Source organism: Carassius carassius, chromosome 6 (genome assembly GCF_963082965.1).
Source record: "Carassius carassius chromosome 6, fCarCar2.1, whole genome shotgun sequence".
Lineage (NCBI taxonomy): Eukaryota > Metazoa > Chordata > Actinopteri > Cypriniformes > Cyprinidae > Carassius > Carassius carassius.
The window spans coordinates 29,046,314-29,066,444 of NC_081760.1; the positions used below are offsets into that span (position 1 = coordinate 29,046,314).

The window sequence follows — 20,131 nt, forward strand, 5'->3', positions numbered from 1 at the left end:
TAGCGCTTGTTTGTCCTTTCTCCGATCAAAAATGGAGACATGGGTTTTATGTTTACATGGCATGATATGCAACACAATGCGAAAAAAAGACAGTATAAGTCATTATAATCATTAATTATGTCCCCACTGGATGCAACAAATGCATTGTTTGTAATGGGTTTTATTGGTTTTGTCTCATCGCACTGGGACACACGGCATCACAGTATGTTAAGGGGCATAACATTTCCATCACACACTTGAGGTATTCGAACCTTAAGCCGCATTCAAACAATGCATTACACCCAAATAATGTTCTTTTTAGCAATGCCATGTGACCCCTTTAAAGTAGTGTTCCTAAGCGCCACCTGCTGTCAGATAGGGAATCTGCATCTCATTCAGCTCCCCAGCTGTTTCCTTCAGATATGTTTTATGTAGTATAGTTTCGCAAAACTGAAGTCAGACTATTCTGTTTTTGCTTTAAATTTCTAAATTATACAATTTATACAAATTTCTAATTTAGATTAAAAACTACTCATGCTGACAGAGAGACAGAGAGCCTTAGTTTGTTAATATCAAGAGATATCTTTTATTTGCATAACTTTTTAATTTGTTTGATTTGGGGTTACTTTTAAAATTTCAATTTAGTTTTGTTATATTTTAATTTCAAAGTCAAATGGTGAATTGAATCGAATCGAATCGTATGTTGAGTGAATCATTACATCCCTAATTTTAAAATGTAATTTATTCCTATGATGGCAAAGGTGAATTTTCAGCAGTCTCCAGTCATCAGTGTCACATGATCCTTCAGAAATCATTCTAATATGCTGATTTGCAGCCCAAAAAAAAATTCTTATTATGATCAATGTTGATAACAGATGTGCTGCTTAATATTTGTTAACAGTGATGCATGTTTTTTTTTGTTTCGTTTTTTCTTCAGGATTCCTGATGAATAGAAAGTTCAAAAGAAAAGCATTAATTTGTTTTAAATTAATGTAAAAAAATAAATGAATGAAAGCAGCCATTTAAACATGTAATGCAAAGAAAGAAGAGCTGCAGTGTACCGTGTAATAGTGCTGGTAGTGAACTGTGATGGAGGCTGGGTCTCGTGCATTAGCAGCTGCAGGTACACACTGCTCTGATCTCGAGCTATGGCCACAACCGGGTCTGTCTGAGCCTGGTCACAGTCAAAGAACAACCTGGGCACCAACCTGAGTAAAGAAAGATTGAGCAAACTCAGAGTAGGAGATTTGTGATGTGCAGTTGGGAGATGATCAGTCAGAGGTGAAATGTCTGAATACCTGCTGATGGTGTTTGCTGCCACATGTCTCACACGCGGGTCCTCATCGCCCAGTAGATAAAGCACAACTTCATTTAGAAACCTGTCCTGGAGTCTCAAAAGCTGAAACAATTGTAATAAAATGAAAATATTAATAATAAAATATTAATTATTTTTGTAAAATATATTAAAGCTATGTTATATAGCATTATTAAAACATAACATCATTACATTCTGTAAGTGCATATACAAATGGCTAATTGAATTGAATCTTTCAGCTTACACGATTTAACAATATACACTACTGGTCAGTAATTTGGGGTCAGTAATTTTTTTTTTTTTCTTTTTTTTTAATAAAATCAATACTTTTATTCAGCAAGGATGTGTTAAATTGATAAAAAGTGATAGTAAAAAATATATATTATTAGAATATATATTATTAGAAATGTTTTTTTATTTTCAATAAATGCAGTTCTTTTTAACCTTTTATTCATAAAATATGTTAGACAGTAGAACTGTTTCCAACACTCATAATAAATCAGAATATTAGAATGATTTCTAAATGATCATGTGATAGACTGGATGTTACATGTGACACTGAAGGCTGGAGTAATGATGCTGAAAATTCAGCTTTGCATCACAGGAATAAATTATTTTTTTAAAGTATATTCAAATAGAAAACTATTATTTAAGTTGCAATAATATTACACAATATTACTGTTTTTTCTGTATTTTTGATAAAATAAATGCAGGCTTGATGAGCAGAAGAAACTTCTTTCAAAAACATTAAAAATAGTAATGTTTCCAAACTTTTGGTCTGTACTGTATATATACACACACAGCAAACAATAATGAATATGCACGATATTGTTATTGTGGGCACTTCTAAATACCATGAATAATTATATATTACAAATTATTCCGAATTTCGAATGCATTAAGAATACTATTCCCATCAACTCATCAAAATGCACAACACCACTGTATGCTGCTTGAAAGACTCTGTGCGCTCTGATGTAAACAAGCACGCATGAGAAGCACATAGGGGAACAGGTGAGAGACGCGCTGAATGAAAGCACATTCACTCTCTGACAGCAGATGGCGCTAAACTGCGGCCCTTACCCTGGAACCCCCATAAAGCAAGCAGCTGCATTACTTTCTAAAACATATTTATATTATTTTAAATAGCCATTCAGATTTGTGTATTCACTATGATGATTATCACAGTGCCAAATATTTAAGTATTTAGACTTAATATGCTATTTATTTTCAAACTTTTTTTTTTTTCATTTTAATCTGGACTACAACATGCCCAAGATATTGTTTGAAAGTGTTTAGAATCTTTGTTAATTCAAACTTTACATTAGGGCTTCATTAGTTAATATTAGTTAATTCATTAGTTAATAAACTGCCAATTCTGAACATTCAATAATCTTAGGTATTCCAGTATTTAATAACATGTTGTTTAAATCTAACATTGCAACTGAGCTAACATGAATTAAGACTAAAGTGATATGGGTCTTTATAGTTCTTTTGCACTTTAAACTGTGTAAAACTTTTAACTTTACATATTTTTTATGTATTGCTTATTGCATTTAAATGTTCAGTTATTTTTACAAAAGCATGAGCAATTAATTGCAAAAGGAAAATTTGATACCGGCATATCCCTAATATATACACACACATAAAACTAGATTAAAACATCAAATGAATGACAAATGAATCCTTCATCTTAAAAGGAGTAAAGTGAGAAAGAGAGATGACTTACCCCGATATAGTGATGCTCTCCTTTGTGCAACTTCTCAGTTTTTCTCTCCAAGAAACTTACTAACCTGGCAACCAAAGAAACAATAGTTGTTTTTAATAATTAGATGTTTGATTCTTTCCACAAAGTTCAGCAGTTACATATGAATTAGGGGTGTAACGATTCACTAGTTTTCTCGATGCATCGATTACAAACCCTGACGATTCGTATGCATCGATCTTGAAACATGATTTTTGAATAGTGAAGCGCCGATCTCAGACAGTAATCGATTCAAAATGCTAAGAATCGAATGAATCGCGATTTCTATAGCGATTCAATGCTTTCAAAATATATACACATTAAATTACTACACGCACAAATTAAAGGAGACCTTGAACAGTGTTCGTGAGTCGTGTCTCTAATCTGTGCTTCACGCGCTCCTCCGTTTACCGCCTGAGACTGTCACAGGATTGCGCTCGCGCTCCGTTCGTCTCTGATGCAGCTGACGTGTGATCTATAGGACTCGTGGCCAGTAATGCTAAAGTGAAGTAGTTTTACTTTTCTGTAGTTTGTCAATGGCTCTCTGCTTCTTACCGACGACGTTACCTGAGCAGTCAAAAGCTACGTATTTATTGCATGGACAGCAAAAATGTAAGTGTCTAAATCATACGCACAGTTCCATTGAATGATAAATGTGTTTTAACAATGCGGATGAACCGAATATACGAAGGAAATAACCACAGCATTAACGACCTTGAAATAAGAGCGCGGGGTTTATCTGATAATCAGATGCATGAAAGTAGCGTTTGTAGCTTTAACAAACAGACATCGGGCGCGTTTTCTCTCAGAATCATCATTCGCTGATGGAGAGAAGAAGTTAAATAGCTACTGTGGCATTTTATTCTGTGTAAATGAGATGAAGACCTTTTCACACTGAAAGAGAAGTGATCTCGCTCTCATAGACGTGCCAGGCTTTATCTGCAGCTAAACTGAATAAAAGCAGAATGAACTGATGAAACTAACTAATGAAACTAAATAAACTAATGAAAAAAACCCACAATAAATCAAATGTATGAATGATGCAGTGCTAATTGACATATCATTTATTACAGTACAAAACGTATATTTATATATAAAAGTATATTTTCTACCTTATTCTGTGCTGAAAATTTAAATAATTGCTAATTAAATGTAGCCTAATATATAAAACAATCATAAAATTGCCATTAGGGAAAAAATATCTATTGCAAATTACTGAATATTTCCAGCAGTGTATTTGATTTCTTACAGCTAATTAAAAGTAATAAACAAAGAAGAGAATTCCTTGTAAAAAAAATAAAATAAAATAAAAATTATAATAAATTATGATAATAAATAGGCTACATAGATAAAATGATTGCATTTGACATTTCTGTCACTTCTGAAATGATGGCTACGCCCCTGGTGTGACAAAATGTTAGCCTATACATAATACTCTTAAAGCTCTTTTTTAAAATCTTGGCTTACATACATTTTTACGTATGCAATATCGCACCATTAACTTAACATTTAACAATGGACAAGTTTTTTTTTTTTTTTTTCTAACCTATGGTTCTCTAACCATAAATGCTACTGTAATTTGCCCCCTGACTAAACATTTAAAGAATTTAGGGGAAACATTTAAATAATCCTGTGAATGCACTTAAAGAACGCAGAATTGAATCATTATAATCGAATCGAATTTAATTGTGACTCTAATCGTTCTAAACTGGCAAAAATCGTTCTTGAATCGAATTGAAAACCTATGAATCGAATCGAAGCCTTCCCAAAGATTCACAGCCCTAATATGAATATATGTGCTTTTTAAATTATTGTATCAAAATGTGCTAAGTAAAGTAAAGTTTGAATCCACTTACCGAAAATCAATCTCAGCAAGGGTCTCCAAAAGCTCAGTGCGAACCAGCCAATAGGAGCAGTCCTTCAGGGTCAGCAGATCAATGAGCAGCTGCAGGCCAAGTTCACTTAAACTGCCACTGCACAACGCCATGATACAGGTCTGTAGTTGTGTAAAAACACACAATACATTTATAATCTTAAACAGACAGAACTAAAAACTAACAGACAGATTTAAACTAGCATTCTTCACATGTTCAAAATGATCCGAGGGGCATGTATTATATATATATATATATATACACACACACACACTTTTTTTTTCTCACCCTAACAGCAGCACAGGCCATTTTACATGTGACTGAAGATTCATCTTTTAGACTTCGCTGCAGCAGAGGCACAAAGTTTTTGAGTGTCACAGAGTTTCCTAAGAAAACAGAAAAACAGAGAATGTGAAAACAAGCCTCAAGAGTGTGTGATTCATCTGATGTAGCTGTAGTCCTCACCCGTGACGGAGTGGATCTGGGACAGCCATGTCTCTGTGTTGTAACGTGTCTTGAGATGTATGCCTTGGATTAAAGCCCCACACATGATGGCTGTGGCTCCTCTGATCTGAGGATCCCCATGTTCAATGTACTGCAGTATATCACTGATGTACTGTTGCTCTGTTTACACAAACACAACAGTTTCAGGTATCTAGCTTGGTATCAATTCGGTTTTGGGGTCCAGACAGTCATGCTCAATATTTAGTCTTTTGTTGTAAGTGAATGTCTGGAGTGTTCATTCCCTCACTGAACGCTCTTGTCTTGTGTTTTTGTCGAGCAAGTGGATTATGTTTTCATTGGACAGGAGTTCTTGTGTTGTCATATTTAATATAGCACCACAGCTTGCCTGACTTTAAACTGGCTGTGTGTTTCCATGTTATCTTGTTTTTTGTGAGCACATAGGCCATGTGGTCTCATGGTGATATGTTTTGTGTGATTATTTATCTTTTTATGGTTCATTTTCCCCACCTGCTCTCCTCTGAAACTCTTTCCCTATTTATTCTCCCTGTGCTCTCCATTCTGTGCCAGACTGTTCCTGTGGTCCTGTTGGTTCCCAGTGTGTCCTGCCCTGCCACATCCTGTCTTATTTTGCAGTGGCTAAGTATTTTACTCTACGGGGTAGTTTTTGTTTATTTTTGAATTATGATAAAGCCTATTGAGCTCTGCGCCAGAGTCCTTGACTTTCCCATACCAAAAAATGGGACACACATATATAACTAAATAAAAACTAATTTAAAGACAAAACAAGAGACATTTATTAATTAAAAAAAAACAAAAAAAAAACAAGAGCGATTGATTCAGTTGACCCATGAATGAACAGAATCCTTGAGTGTTGTCAAAAGAACCGGTACTTCGGTACCAAGTCGGTACTAAAAAAATTTAAATGTCACAGTACCAGGTTTCTGTAAGTACCGGTGGTACCGAGGACCCGATCAACCCGGTTCTGGATGCATACAGCGCTATGATTTCCGCGAACCAGAAAACGCGGACGGAATCTCAAAATCCAGTCATGAAAATGAAACTTACATTTTAATATGGACAGTCACGATATTTGTCAAAATTAGCATAAATTAATCAAATCAAATCTCCATATGGACCAGTATCTGTAAATGTTAAGTCGCAAAAGTTGGTTGAAATCTGCATCCTGCATGTTCTGCGTGCATGTCTCTGTATGAATGAATGAATGGTTTGTTTACTACATAGACTGAAGCGCATGACGCTTGCAATAATGAGGACATACAACATCACCAGAACAGTTCGGAGTCACTTCACAAGCATTTTACCGTTTCATTTGAGTAAAACCAGTGTCAATTTAAAACTATTCACGGAAAACCGTCAAAACAGCCTCTACATTGCGAGTAAATCACTCGCATATGTGAATAAATTTGACTCAGGGCGACTAAATTATGTCTATTGTTAGCCATTGTCTAATAAATTCTTAGATTTTACTCGCCAGTGTGTGTGTGTGTTCGAGGCTATTATAAGATTGGCGCAGATATATTTTCACTCGCTGAACACTGACTGAGCGCTTCAGAGTTCTCTCTCCATCAAGCGATCTGTACTTTTCAATTCATCTCAATGGACGCACAGTACACCTGTATTTGCCTCTTTTACTGTCTATGGTATTTGCCGAACTGTAAACTCTGTGTGAAGGAGCACGACTCGCCGTCGCTTTGCTGATAGCTCTGTTTCTCACACATGCAAAGAGAGAGAGCGAGAGTCTTACCACGCTGAATCGACATGCTACATGTAAACTATATTATTTGTTGTCTTCTCCTGTTAAAATAATGGAGTTCATTTAGAATTATTAACATTTTCGAACAAGCAGAAGATATGCCGGTTTCTCCGGTAGTGGGCGGAGCTAATGCGCAAATGGCAATTTCATTGGCTGGCGCTCATCTATTACCGTCCCTGTTTTGATTTCAGCAAATCAGTTTGACCGAACGAAGACAACGTGATTAATATTCAAGAACCAGCAGCTCATCAATCCATAGTGCATTGTATATTGTTAGTATGGTAGTAGAATTAGTAGTATTATTATCTTTTAATAATAATTATTATGATCTATTACTTTTTTTTTTTACAGAAACCCTCAATGAACAAAAATATCTTAAGCATCACCACCAGTCTTAAGTTCAGATAAATGACAAATATGCATTCATCACAAATTCATTTTTACATAAAGGCATTGTGCTAGAAATATTACTATTATTTTGTAAAATGTATGTGATACTGCTACTACTGTTAATTAAAAATTAATCACACAATATTTCCTCCATGTTTTAATTTTAATAGCAAATCCCCTTTATTTACCAAAAAATAAAATGTGTTTAAATTTCATAAATTAAAAGACAAATTAAATTTGGGTGAAACTTGTTTACTGTTTTTCATAAATATATTACTTGTAGAAAAGCTTTAAACACAATGGTAAATAAGTATAAAGAATGCCATTGGTTTTATTTTTAGTGATAAAAAGTTTTTTTTTTTTTTTAATTAGCATATTTTTGTGTTTTGCTTTGGTACCGAGAACCGTGGATTTTCACTGGTATCGGTACCGAATACTGAAATTTTGGTACTGTGACAACACTAGATGGGGTCAGTGTTTTTCTCACCATCTGGCTCTTGTCCTTCTATTGGCTGCAAGTAGAGTTTGTTGAAGAAGGCTTCGGGTAGAAGAGCTGCTGCTGCCCCCACACAGCTAACGGCTAATGCCTTCACGCTCACACGCACCTCATTATCAGGAACCAGCCCTACAACACACAGATGCACACACAGATGCGCACACACACACACACACACACACACACACACACACATATATATGATTTTATGAAGAAAGACACTTTAATGTTCAAGTAGCAAACACTTGTATGCTTTATGTGACAATACAGAGTCAAGCAACACATGTCTTGTTTCTCACCATTTCTTTGGCCAGTGAGCAGAAAGGAGGCAGCCAACAGCCGCACACAGTGCACCAGAGGCCCTTCTTTTGGGTCAGTATAGTGACCAATATCTCCTTTAATCCTAGATGGCTAAAACACACAGAACACATACAAAATATTTACAGATTATGTTAGTCTTAACTACTAGATCTCTGTTAAGAATCTTTGAGAACCTGAAGATGCACAACATTGTTCAACATCATTATTGTGTGTGTTCACCTTGTTGTCAAGATCTGCGGCTTCCAGGACCTCTTCCTTTGGTATGAATCGATCCACACTGCTACCAGACGATTGCCTGTTGTGACCTTTTCCCTCCAGAAGATGGGGCTTACTTAAAGCTGACAACAAGAGAATACTGTGAGCTAAAAGGATGACTAATAAACACTCAAGTTAGACCATTAGAACAGGGTGTATCGCTGAGAAAGTGTACTAAATGAGGATGTACCCAGTGCTGACTGAGAGAAAGGCTCTGGAGGTTTATCAGGCGGTGGAGCTGCGCCCTCCTCTTCCTCATCCTGCAATGTGCCGATCTGCATCCCTGAGTACTGACTATCACTGCCATCCAGCACCTACACACACACACACACACACACACACATATATATATTTATATATACTTATATACACGTACATATATCACTAACAATATATATACACATAACAGAATGGGCCAAACTCACAAACAATCATAAACATTCAATTCATGCAAATGAACACAAAAAACAGGAACAGTCAGACATGCAGTATCACTTTAGGAACTCATACAAATATTGCATGATCACAGCTTTCTTCTGCATAATAATATGCATGTCAAGACAATTTTTGGCCTCACAAAAAAAAAAAAAAAGTAGGGTGTTAATCTACTGCAGAAATCTACCCGACAATAATGAGGATTTAATGGCTGATTAGATATTAACTTATACATTTTAGTCTTCTAATTTGGCAGAAGGAAGATCATTGCTTTTATCAAAACCAGGAAATTGCTCAAATTCAATCCAATGTTATTTTAGTATTATTTATATACTATTATAGTGCTTATAAATTTTTTGAATTAGCTTTCATTTTTATATTGCCAGTTATTTTAATTTTCAAGTTTTATTCATTTTAGGTGTGCTTGTCATTTTTATTAGTTTTTTGTTTTCTTTTAATATTTCTAAACAGCTTTAATTTATTTATTTCAGTTTTAGTCATTGTAATATTTAAACTTCAGTTGGCTGTCAAATCAACATTCCGAATTTTCATTTTCAAGCTTAAGTTTTTAATCGAACTTTTATTCTAATTTATCTTTAAATTGCAATTACCAAAAATTATTTTTAACACTTTTAGTATAAGTTAACAATGACTGATTTCATTTTTAAACGGTGTTCAAACCCTCAGGAAAGAGGATGTGCATGTGGGGATGGAGCAAATCAGGGGTGGGGTTCTATCCGGGCAGGGAAGAGCAACAATAGCCTCACCCCCGTCCTCTGCTGACCTGCTCACTACTGCTAGAGGAAGAGATGGCAGAAAAGGAAGAGGAAGAAGTCGAGGTAGAGGAGGAGGAATAGAATGGCCTGTAGATAGTCGACTCGCTGTCGGAGTGTGGGTCCGGCCCTTCTGTGGGAGTTGGGGAAGGTGGTGAATAGCTCCGACAGCGTCTGCTGGTGCTGGTGACACTTACGAGCTCGGCGCATTCTGAAGGCGTCACGGCGGAGTCCGGCCCCTCCGTAGTCGTCTGGGAACTGTCACTAGGGGGCGACGACAACACTGCTCCCGTCGACATCTGGTTCCCATCGCTTACTAAGTCACCAGACCTGCTGACGACCCCGGCGCCCCCGCTTGAGCTGCGACTTAGCATGTCCTCATCTTCCTCATCTGGAGTATCAGGCCCTACACCCTGCTCTGAAGCACTCAGGTCCACTGAGTCTCCCGGCTGCAAGGCATGCTGGGAGGAGCGGGGCTGCTCTGTGATGATGTCAGATGTGCCAAGAGACGAAACGCCTGATGAGGAGGGAGCTTCACTGGAGCTGTCGCCACCAACCGAGGCTTGAAGAAATGTGAGAGAAACAAAGCATTAATCCTTCCATATATTCCATGCAAAGCATTTGTTTGAATTCAAGGAGTGTTTGTTTTATGAAGAAGGCAAAGTTCGTGGACATGATGTTGGTAGCTGCCTGGTTTGTTTTCTGGTGTTTGGTCTAAGCGCTAGCATGTTGCAATGTGGTTGCTAAAGCGCCTCAGGCAAAACAACAAATCCTCAAATCTAGCGTCCAATTTTGCTGTCGGAAATAATTCGTCATTGTTTTTGAAAGTAGTCCCTTATGCTCACCAAGTCTGTTTTTATTTTGCAAGAGATTTTATAAAGCTGATTTTTTTTTATCCACCAGGAGAAAATCGCAAGTCTTAAAACGTGACAGTACTCCCCTCCTCAACTTACCAGAGATTGATCCTGTGGGGACCTCTGCCCTCTCAGGGTCATCTTCCAAACCCTCCTCTTCACCCGACAACAGCTTACCTAAAACAAGCACAACATCCAAGACATATCATTACAATGCACCAAACATGTTTCTATTCCAAACACCATTCTAACTTTCTTTGACAGTCTAAAACTCCAACCACACATTCAATATCAAAACTGTTCTACTGACGTGCCACAGACAGCCCCTCGAAGCACACACTGAAACATGTCAGTAGGTTAGATGCAAAAGAAGGACAGACAAGTCACCTTTCTGCTTTCTGAGGAGGAGAGGACTGCATGTTGACCCACCAGCTGTAAGCAGGAAACAGGAAGTGAAGAGAGCAGAAAAGCCCAAAAATTCATTTTGAGGGTTAGAGGAAGGAAGAAGCAAAGGATGAAGATCTGATGCAGGGTGAAATAGTTTGCAGTGAACTTACAGATCAGTGATTTGTCAACAAACCGAATATATATGACATAAAGAAGCAGTGTGGGAAATATTAAGAGAGGAATTTTAAGAGAGTATGTTAGTAGTGAGTAACACAATTTGAATTAAACTGAAAAAAGAAAACTTTTACAATTTAACACCTTCACATTGAAAAAAAAATAAAATTCCAAAGTCGAAATTACTTTTATGAATAGATGTCAACATATATAGTTTTGGCAGTTAATCAGTGAAAATCAACGCCGATACTTTAATTTCTCCATGTTCCTCTGTGCTCATCTCACAGCAAAAGAAAAACAATACATTTGTATATACATTTATTTTAATAATTTAAAAATATTACCATAATTATGAAATTATTGTTTATTCTATAATAAAATCCATCAATTTCAATTGAAAGTTTTTCATTCGTATAACTGATTTTAAAAACAATCTGCAAATCACTTGGTCATTAGGGCTGGGAAAATAAATCGATGCATCGCAAATCGAGAAATGATTTAGCATAGATTCTGAGATTTTCCGAATGCATCGCGATTCTTCCTTGAATCGATTTGGAGCATAGTTTTGAACATCAGATGGCACTCCATGCTTTAGAAACAACCGTACTCTGCTTGTTTCCAAATCCTTACACACACTTGAACCTAATATAATAATTCATAGAATTCAGAAGGCTGAAGCAAATTACAAAGGTGTTCACAGTGGGCTGTGTTTACATTAATCTTGTGTCATAAAAGCATTCTAAGCTGAGGTGAAAGTACATGATATGCCGAATGCACTAGCGCTCTTTAACCCTCTTCTTCATGAGCATTTGAGTGTGCAGATAAAAACTAGATTAAGAGTGCCATCTGCTGTTAAAATCTAAGCTCAGAATCACGATGCATTCTGAAAATCTAAGAATCGATCCACGAATCGATTCTGCGTCGATTTATCGTCCAAGCCCTATTGGTTATGGTTTAGCCACATTTACCTCATTTAGTTATAAGTATTGGTAAAATACAGTCGATCTCTACTTATATACACAACACAAACCTTATTTTTCTATATGCAACAGACTGTATAATAACAATATTTACCAATAAGTTCGAGGATGCTGCCACTTCGTGCACGGCACTCTGTCTCTTCTCTAAAGACACAGGTGTGTGATATTTTACCACGCGTGATGAGTGTGTTCAAGAGCTCAGGGGCAGGAGTGCGAAACACCTGCTGCAGAAGCTCCAAAGACGCTGTGACCACATTATGATCCCAGTGCTGCGTGTAGTGCAGGGTCACTTCATAGACCTGAGAACCGAAGATTAGAGTCTACATGTTCAAAAATACACTTCAGTACACATAGATCAACATAACACAAATCGCAAGGATACGTTGAACTTGATCCGCTCTGGTACCTGAATGAGCTGCTCAGGTGCAGGGGTGATGTCCGCCTCTTTACGAACAAGACCAAAGCTGCCCTTCAGGCTGGTGTTAGGAGCCTGCTGCTGAAGAAGAGGCATCAGGTAGCGCAGCGTCAGTAACACACCCAGAATCAGGTGACTGGAATGATCCTCATCCACTGGCACTACCAAACCTGAGAGCGAGAGAACATAAGATGAATTAAGAAATCTGAAAAATAGCATTTTGACAGAATCTCAGTTGTAGAGTGTAAGCGTCCTACTGAGCAGCACGTTGAGGAGCCAGGTGTAGAAGTAGTGTGTTCTGCGTGAGTGCTGACACACGCTGACAGCCGAGCTGGCCGCCGTTCGCCGAATAGTGGGAGAACTGGACTTCAGATTGGCAACAAAGGCCTTCAACAGCATCTAAATACACATTCAAAGAGTGAAATCCTAAGTGCCACATTCAAAGTGAATTTGATGAGAATAACTTATAGAATGTGGATAATAGTCATTTAAACAGGAAGTGAGATTATGAAATCATATTACTTAACCTGCTTTATTATAATTCTTGTTAATGATACTTTAGTTTTTTTTTTAATGCATTTTGTAAGAAAATTATTAAAGAGACGTCTAGGAACATGAGAGATTGGCTTATGCACACCCTTTGAACTTTGAACTGTTTTCCTCGCAAATTTGAGATCACTCTTCTGCACCAAAAGCGTAAATACAGATATATTCATCTGAAGAGGTACAATAGCATTCAGGCTCGAGGTCAGTACAAATCTTTTTTTTTTTTTTTTAAATATAAATTCAAAAGTGACAACAAAGACATTTATAATCTTTTGGTTTTAAGTAAACATTGTTCTTTTGCACTTTAAAAAGTATTACGGTGTCCACCAAAATATTAAGCAGCATATATGTTTTCAACATAAAATAAAGAATAAAAACCAGCATATTAGAATGTTTTCTGAAGAATCAGGTGACACTGAAGACTGCAGTAATGGTTGCTGGAAATTCAGATTTGCAATACAGGAATATATTACATTTTAAAATACATGAAAATAGAAAACACTTATTTTAACTTGTAAAAAATATTTCACAATATTAAAATTTTTATTTAAAAAATTAATAACAAAATGTTCTTAAATTATTATTTGTATACATGATCAAATAAAAGTAGCATTGGTGAGCATTACAGACTTCTTTCAAAAACTCAAAACTATTTTACCGGCCTCAGTGGTTGTGTATTCTGTATAATCTTTTATTAAGCACTCCTGGAGTGTTCGTATAACTAAACAAATTGATTTGCCTTCATCTGCAAAAATCTTCACCTGCTATTGCATGTGGAATTTGTTTATTTATGACTTGGATTGAGCTGGTTTTAAACATAAAGCAGCACTAAACTGACAGTTGTAGTGTCTTTAGATGTAAATGTGTTCTTGGCAAGGGAACAGGCTCTTTCCGTCTCCTAGTGATGTGAGGGAGAGGAGGCTCATGGATAATTAAATCCAGTCTGAGTCACATTCCATTTTGAGAAGATGATGTCACCACTGCACATTCACAGCTTCAGACAGCGAGAGAAGATAACGGTGTGGGAAATCCCGCAATGAGGTGCCAAACCACAGAAATCAGGCCAGAGGTCATGGTTAATGTTGTGGTGGTGTGACTTGAGTCAACTGATTTCCACCTGAACATCAGGTGATGTGGTTCAATAAAGCGACATGGTCTTTGAAAACCTTTAACTGTGACAAACCTTCATCTAAACCAAAAACCTAGTTTACAGTGGTTTCCTTTGTTTTAAAGCTCTTTCTTTATAGTACTGAACTCATACCTTAATCTCTCCATCATTGGCGAAGTGACCCAGGGCAGCCATGATTTTAGGAATTGAAGAAGAAAGAGTTTCCTGCACCGTCTCCTCCTGACGTTTTGTGATCCGTGTCAGACACGGCAGCAGATTCACAAGATACGGCCTGAGAAAAAATAAATTAAAAGCATGAGTTTCATTTTGTTATCATTAACCCAATATCAGTTTCACTTATTCCTGAGCAGAGCAGTAGAAGTAACTGACTTTTAATAAGTTAATAAGCATACCTGCACTTCTGTGGACGCACTAGGTGAGCGAGCTCAGCAAACCTCCACAAGGCTGCCCGCAGACTCCGAGAGGCAGCGTTCTGTCAAAACAGAAAGAGTAGTGCTTTATTAGTGATCTGTGCATGTCCCTAGAAAAAACAAGAGCCCTGTACCTATGAAAACTATAGGGATTGCCATTTCAAAAACACTCTAGCCCAGAAAAAAAACAATAAAGCACTGTTTGCACCAAGAACAAAACAATAAAATGAATCACAGACTGCCTATTCGCACCCAAAGCAAAACAAAACTGGAACTCTTAAAACCACGACATCAAATCTAAAAAAGGTGGGAAAGCCAAGACAATTTTTTATTCCTTGTGAAAAGATAATGAAATCTGATTCACCTTTTTAATTTCTTTGTACAGTTCTAGCTGCAGCCTAGGCAAGTTGGAATCCATCAATGCCTGCAAAGTAAAACAAAAAGAAATTTTATTACAATGTAGCACAGTAAGCATCACAGTTCAAATGAATTTATATATATATATATATATATATATATATATATATTTATATATATTTATATATATATACAAACTATTCATGACTCACTTTGATGATTTTGTTGAGGCACTCATCTGCCACCATCCTGACGTCAGACTCTTTGTCGTCGCTGCACAACAAGAACATTTCCATAGCGATTCCAAGAAGCTTCTGGAACTCTGGAGATGTCCTGATGAAGTCACAGTGAAATACAGCACTGAATGACACATTACGTAAAAAAAAAGTAAGCTAACCTTTCAAATTAGCAGCAAACATGATAAAACGTGCATTATGTATATTACGTCTCAACAAAGGCCATTTGACTTTGCCACTCATTCAGTTTATAATAGCAAAGAAGGAGTGAGTGTGTTCTGTTCCTCCTTATATCTGGCTGTTACTATCACCCAAATTACCCTCAAACACTGACAGCTTCAAGAGCATGTTGTTGTGAAGCTGTTGTGCAGTCTAGCAATAATAATGATAGCCAAAAAAGGAAATGCTAAATGAAAAACAAGGAAGTGGCTACACAGTTAAGCAAAGAATGAATCCCCTTGATCCAGACACAGCAAAACGAATAATGAACTTCATTCAGCTGCATTGTGTATATGAGCTGGACCGTTGATGATGCTCTAGTTTCAGCTCTCGTTTGGCATCAGGATGAGTGTAGCAAGGTCAGTAAAGCCAAAACTGTAGGAAATTCTACCATTAAAATTCCCAATTTCAAAGTCCACGACTGTTCCTGTCTGTGCACCCAAAATCTGCCAGGATTTCACAACATCTTTACTGTCCCTAAACTTTTGAACAGCAGTGTATATCCTAACCTACAGGTGAAGAACAGCACTTTACTAATGTGCTTCAAAAAGATCTATGCAGGCAGGTTTACAATAATCTTTTATTTTTTTCCTTTGTTTTCCAAACAGATTTATTCTGTATTCAAGTGTAGTCGCGCTGAAAGAAATGGACTTTGAGAACTTCAAATGCTGGCACTCATTTTAAAACTTGCTAGTAATAATTCAGGATTTTTCATCTTGAATACCTTTAATTAATTAGCATCGTAAAGGTGCAAAAACCAGCCTAGCGTCCGCATCAAAAGGCTTTTGCCTCATAAAATGTGACCAAATCTGATTATCCTTTATCTTATGTGTCCGTCCATTGACTAGTGCATACCTTAGCGACTGTGCCACGATGTTTTCACATATCGTCAGGCAATGAGTCACTCTGTCCTTTTTGGTTGTAGCAAGGTCTTTTTTTCTGTAAGAAAACACAATTTTACTGTGGATGTCATGAAAACAAACCTTTGATCTGATGAAACACATGAATAACATATTCAGCAGATATAAACATACAAAAGAGCTGCTAATATACAACACAACGTGAACAGAAGCAACCGAGTATGTATCTGTAAAGTGAGTATATTAGATTGAGCCACAGTGGTCAGCCAGACACTGATTTATTTTCTGATACTGATTACCTAAATCCATTAGGTGAATTTAATCTTGCTAACAATGCAGCAGTAAAGCTGTTCTTCTGGACCATAGCACATATAGCATCACTGTTCACTGGTGACAATCTAAAACAAATCTAAAGTTATTAAACACAACGAAATGACCTCAGCAGATGAGTGTTCAACCTTGAAAAACTAAATATGTAATCGCTCATCTATTACAGTGGTTGATGCATGATCACTTGGCGAACAGGTGCCTTAACAATCAAAATAGTACCAAACAGTTTACCATGGGATGTTAACCCAGAATAATGTAAATCTATCTCATTAACAGAACATTCATTCATTCATTTTCACTAATTAACATATTCTCAGTGCAAAGTCAACTATTCAAATTCTCCTTGTGTCTTAAATAAGGAAATCACTTAATTTATTTACACACAAGTGCCATTCAGTGTCTTCATAAAGTATTCATTTAAAGTTACTTATTTACAGTGACCTTATGTTATACAGTTTGAAAAAAAATCAAATAGAGATAAAAGATCTTCGCATTAAAGTTAAATAAAAAAAATAATTTCCACATTGAAATGAATAAGTGGTGATCGCTAAAATGTTTATTTTCTGTGAAAGACAAACCTTGGTGGATTTTCAAGATTTTTAGTGTGACTGTGACGATAGTTCAATACATGGAGCTGAAAATTGTCATTGTTTATAATAAATATCCGAGTAAAACAAGGGTTGTTGTTTTTTTTTTGATGGTATGAGTCACGCTGAGTAACAGGAAAGGAAAAACATGTAAAAAACCAGGAGATGAAAATATTTATAGAAATCACTGCATTCACAAATGAACATTTCCCAGTAAGATTTTTGGTTCATCAAGAATTGTGGAGTTATTTTTGGATTTCTTTATATGCAACAGCTTTCCCCTATGTTTTCTGCATGATCGCGCGCTGTTTAATCTCGCAGCTGACGCAGAATCAAACCACACTTCCAACGCGTCATCTGATATTAAGCCCAAAACAACAACAACAACAACCAGCTTTATATGAGAAAACACGCATCCCTCCTGAATGTCATGATAACATCACTATAGCGACTGTGTCAGGTGATGATGATGATGAGGCTGCATCAGGTCAGCACTCACTGTTTCTGGACGAGCTCCTCGGCCGACAGCGGGCCTTGCTGCTGCTGCTGCTGCTGGAAGGATTTGAGCGACTCAAACGCTTTCATCAACTTCTCCATGGTGGCCATTTGATCAGAAGCACTGATCTGGATGCTGTCTGACTGGAGAGATGGAAATATTTACAAACTCGACTCTACAGCCAGAGGAGTCGAGCACCGTGCAGACTGCTGAAGGGAAACTCAATGTGTGTCGTCGAGATCGGACACCACTTATAAGTGGACAGAACCCCCTTAAATCCGATCTAATGTCCACACACCATCAGATTATTACCGGTATTCCAACAAAATTTTCAGAAGGTAACTGAAAACATAACCAGCTCTGAAAGCCATCTTAAAGCAGGGTATGAGGGCAACTGTTCTGCTGTATTTCCGGGTTAATAAAACTCCTGTCAAAATTAAAGTCCTCTTTGTCATAATAAATTGTACTACGATGCCCATATCTGTAGGGAGTATTCTAATACAAGACTAACGCCAGATCAATTACTAGGTCTGACTAGACTGCTGTATGCAAAATGTATGTTTCTGGAAAATAAACAAACTTTATACAGCTCGTTGTGCCTTTATTTCTTTATTTTTCCATAAAAAAAATTTGAAAGCAAAAACAAAGATATGTTTTAATTATTGTTTGAATGTGAAGCATAAAGGCTGATGAAGAACACATATTTGCAATTATCTGCCATCTCTGAAAACTGTATTCAGTCCATACGAAGAGCTACAAAGTAGACTAATTAGACTTCAATTAGGCTTCAAAATTCAACAATCACATATAATATAGAGGTAATTTCTAATGTGTAATTTAGCACTTCTTTATTCATGAATAAAAAAGCAAATCACAAAAAAATGACATTCAAATATGTTCAGATAATTTTCAGTATATGATATAGGCCTATGTGATTTTGAATGTCGTCTTAGTTATGTCAGCTTAAGAAGAGGCATAGTAATTTATCATATAATAGTATAAAATATCTCTCTTGACTTGCAGATACATTACATTTGTCTACTGATTCTTTAATTATTTCTCGGTCGCAAAGAGTGGGAAATGGCATCCGAATTATCCTACTCTATAATGTTTCCATGGCTTAAAAACTGAGCATTTAATTTTCATATTCACAAATGTAATGTTTTTCTCCTTCACATGAAAAGTCGTTCCAGTTTTCTTGGCTAGGTCGGCCACCTAAAATCTCTACACAATCTTCAATTCGATTTACATTGTTAGGTTCTCCTGCTGCCCAGTACCTGAACATAACAGTTTTAATTAGAAGAAATCTCTATAAATATTGTAAACATTAGGTTTTCACATATTTGCTTAAAACAAAAACGAAAATAAGTCAGATCTCACTCTTTGGTTATTTCAGTGTTGTCCACCCATTTCCACACTCCCTCAGTAACAGAGAGGCCAATCCATACATCCATTTGGAAATTAGACATGAATTTCTGTTTGCAGCCCATAAGTAAAGAATCGGTTACCACCCAGGTGGCCAAAAATGTTTAAAATCAAATACTGTATGTTTGCAGACACAGTTAGCTATCTGAGATACCATCAGGTTCCATCAACTCTTCATGAGCTCTGAAACAAAGTTTTGTCTCTTTTTGCCCTCTCACTCACCTGTTCCTCTTCACTATTTATGATCACAAGATAAGCTCCCTTCTCAGCACAGCTGTGTCTGCTCTCATTCCACGTCATCATCATAGAAGAGACGCAATAAAAATGAGAGGCAATGTAGCTCCCTCCTGTCAAGCACCCTTAAAAGAAAATATCTTTGTTAAATTATGGTGTCACAAAGCAGTACGTAATGCTGAAGGGAGACACACTACAATATTTAAATGTAATTTAATTTGATTAAACTTAAATGACTAAGTAAACATCTTAAATGAATACCTACCAATTAGTAGCAGCTTTTCTAAATTCTGTACTTTTTTCATTTGATATTGTTCACTAGCCTGCAGCTGATCTCTCTCTATTGTGAGATTGTAGTAACGTCGGTTCAGATAGTCCTGATCGTCAACACACCGGTCATAGTCGGTCTTTAACTGGACAATGTCTGTTCTGTACTTGAATGCTAGAGCTATGAGACCAGCCAGCAGAATACCGAACAGCAACGCCAGGCACACAATCCCCACTTTGTAGAAGTTTGATGAGTCTAAATGAAAAAGAAAGCATAGACTACATTTTTTAATACCACATTCATTAAAATTAGCGTATTTTATAGCTTACCTGATTCACGGGGCTCAGTCTGGTTGATTTGAGACTTTGGAATCTTTGTAGTGAATTCTTCATTGTATGTAGCC

General features: G+C 36.7%; 1 protein-coding gene across 3 annotated transcripts in view; it reads right to left on the reverse strand.

Annotated features, from left to right (window-relative positions):
* Positions 1-18,208, reverse strand: part of LOC132142590 (huntingtin-like) — a 43,939-nt gene extending 25,731 nt beyond the window's left edge. For 2 of the 3 annotated variants that reach the window (XM_059552568.1, XM_059552565.1), the window contains exons 1-22: positions 17,805-18,208; positions 16,384-16,467; positions 15,286-15,406; positions 15,081-15,140; positions 14,699-14,778; positions 14,439-14,577; positions 12,889-13,030; positions 12,623-12,801; positions 12,311-12,515; positions 11,063-11,107; positions 10,775-10,852; positions 10,019-10,383; positions 8,804-8,927; positions 8,578-8,696; positions 8,337-8,448; positions 8,029-8,166; positions 5,378-5,536; positions 5,201-5,298; positions 4,895-5,034; positions 3,024-3,087; positions 1,278-1,378; positions 1,041-1,187 (exon numbers count right to left, since the gene is read on the reverse strand). In XM_059552568.1, the coding sequence (XP_059408551.1) occupies positions 1,041-1,187; positions 1,278-1,378; positions 3,024-3,087; positions 4,895-5,034; positions 5,201-5,298; positions 5,378-5,536; positions 8,029-8,166; positions 8,337-8,448; positions 8,578-8,696; positions 8,804-8,927; positions 10,019-10,383; positions 10,775-10,852; positions 11,063-11,107; positions 12,311-12,515; positions 12,623-12,801; positions 12,889-13,030; positions 14,439-14,577; positions 14,699-14,778; positions 15,081-15,140; positions 15,286-15,406; positions 16,384-16,467; positions 17,805-17,911 (2,807 nt within the window). In that variant the 5' untranslated portion in view covers positions 17,912-18,208. The remainder of the gene's footprint in view (positions 1-1,040; positions 1,188-1,277; positions 1,379-3,023; positions 3,088-4,894; positions 5,035-5,200; positions 5,299-5,377; positions 5,537-8,028; positions 8,167-8,336; positions 8,449-8,577; positions 8,697-8,803; positions 8,928-10,018; positions 10,384-10,774; positions 10,853-11,062; positions 11,108-12,310; positions 12,516-12,622; positions 12,802-12,888; positions 13,031-14,438; positions 14,578-14,698; positions 14,779-15,080; positions 15,141-15,285; positions 15,407-16,383; positions 16,468-17,804) is intronic. The other variant, XM_059552566.1, reaches the window with a different exon arrangement.
* Positions 18,209-20,131: the final 1,923 nt, after the last annotated feature.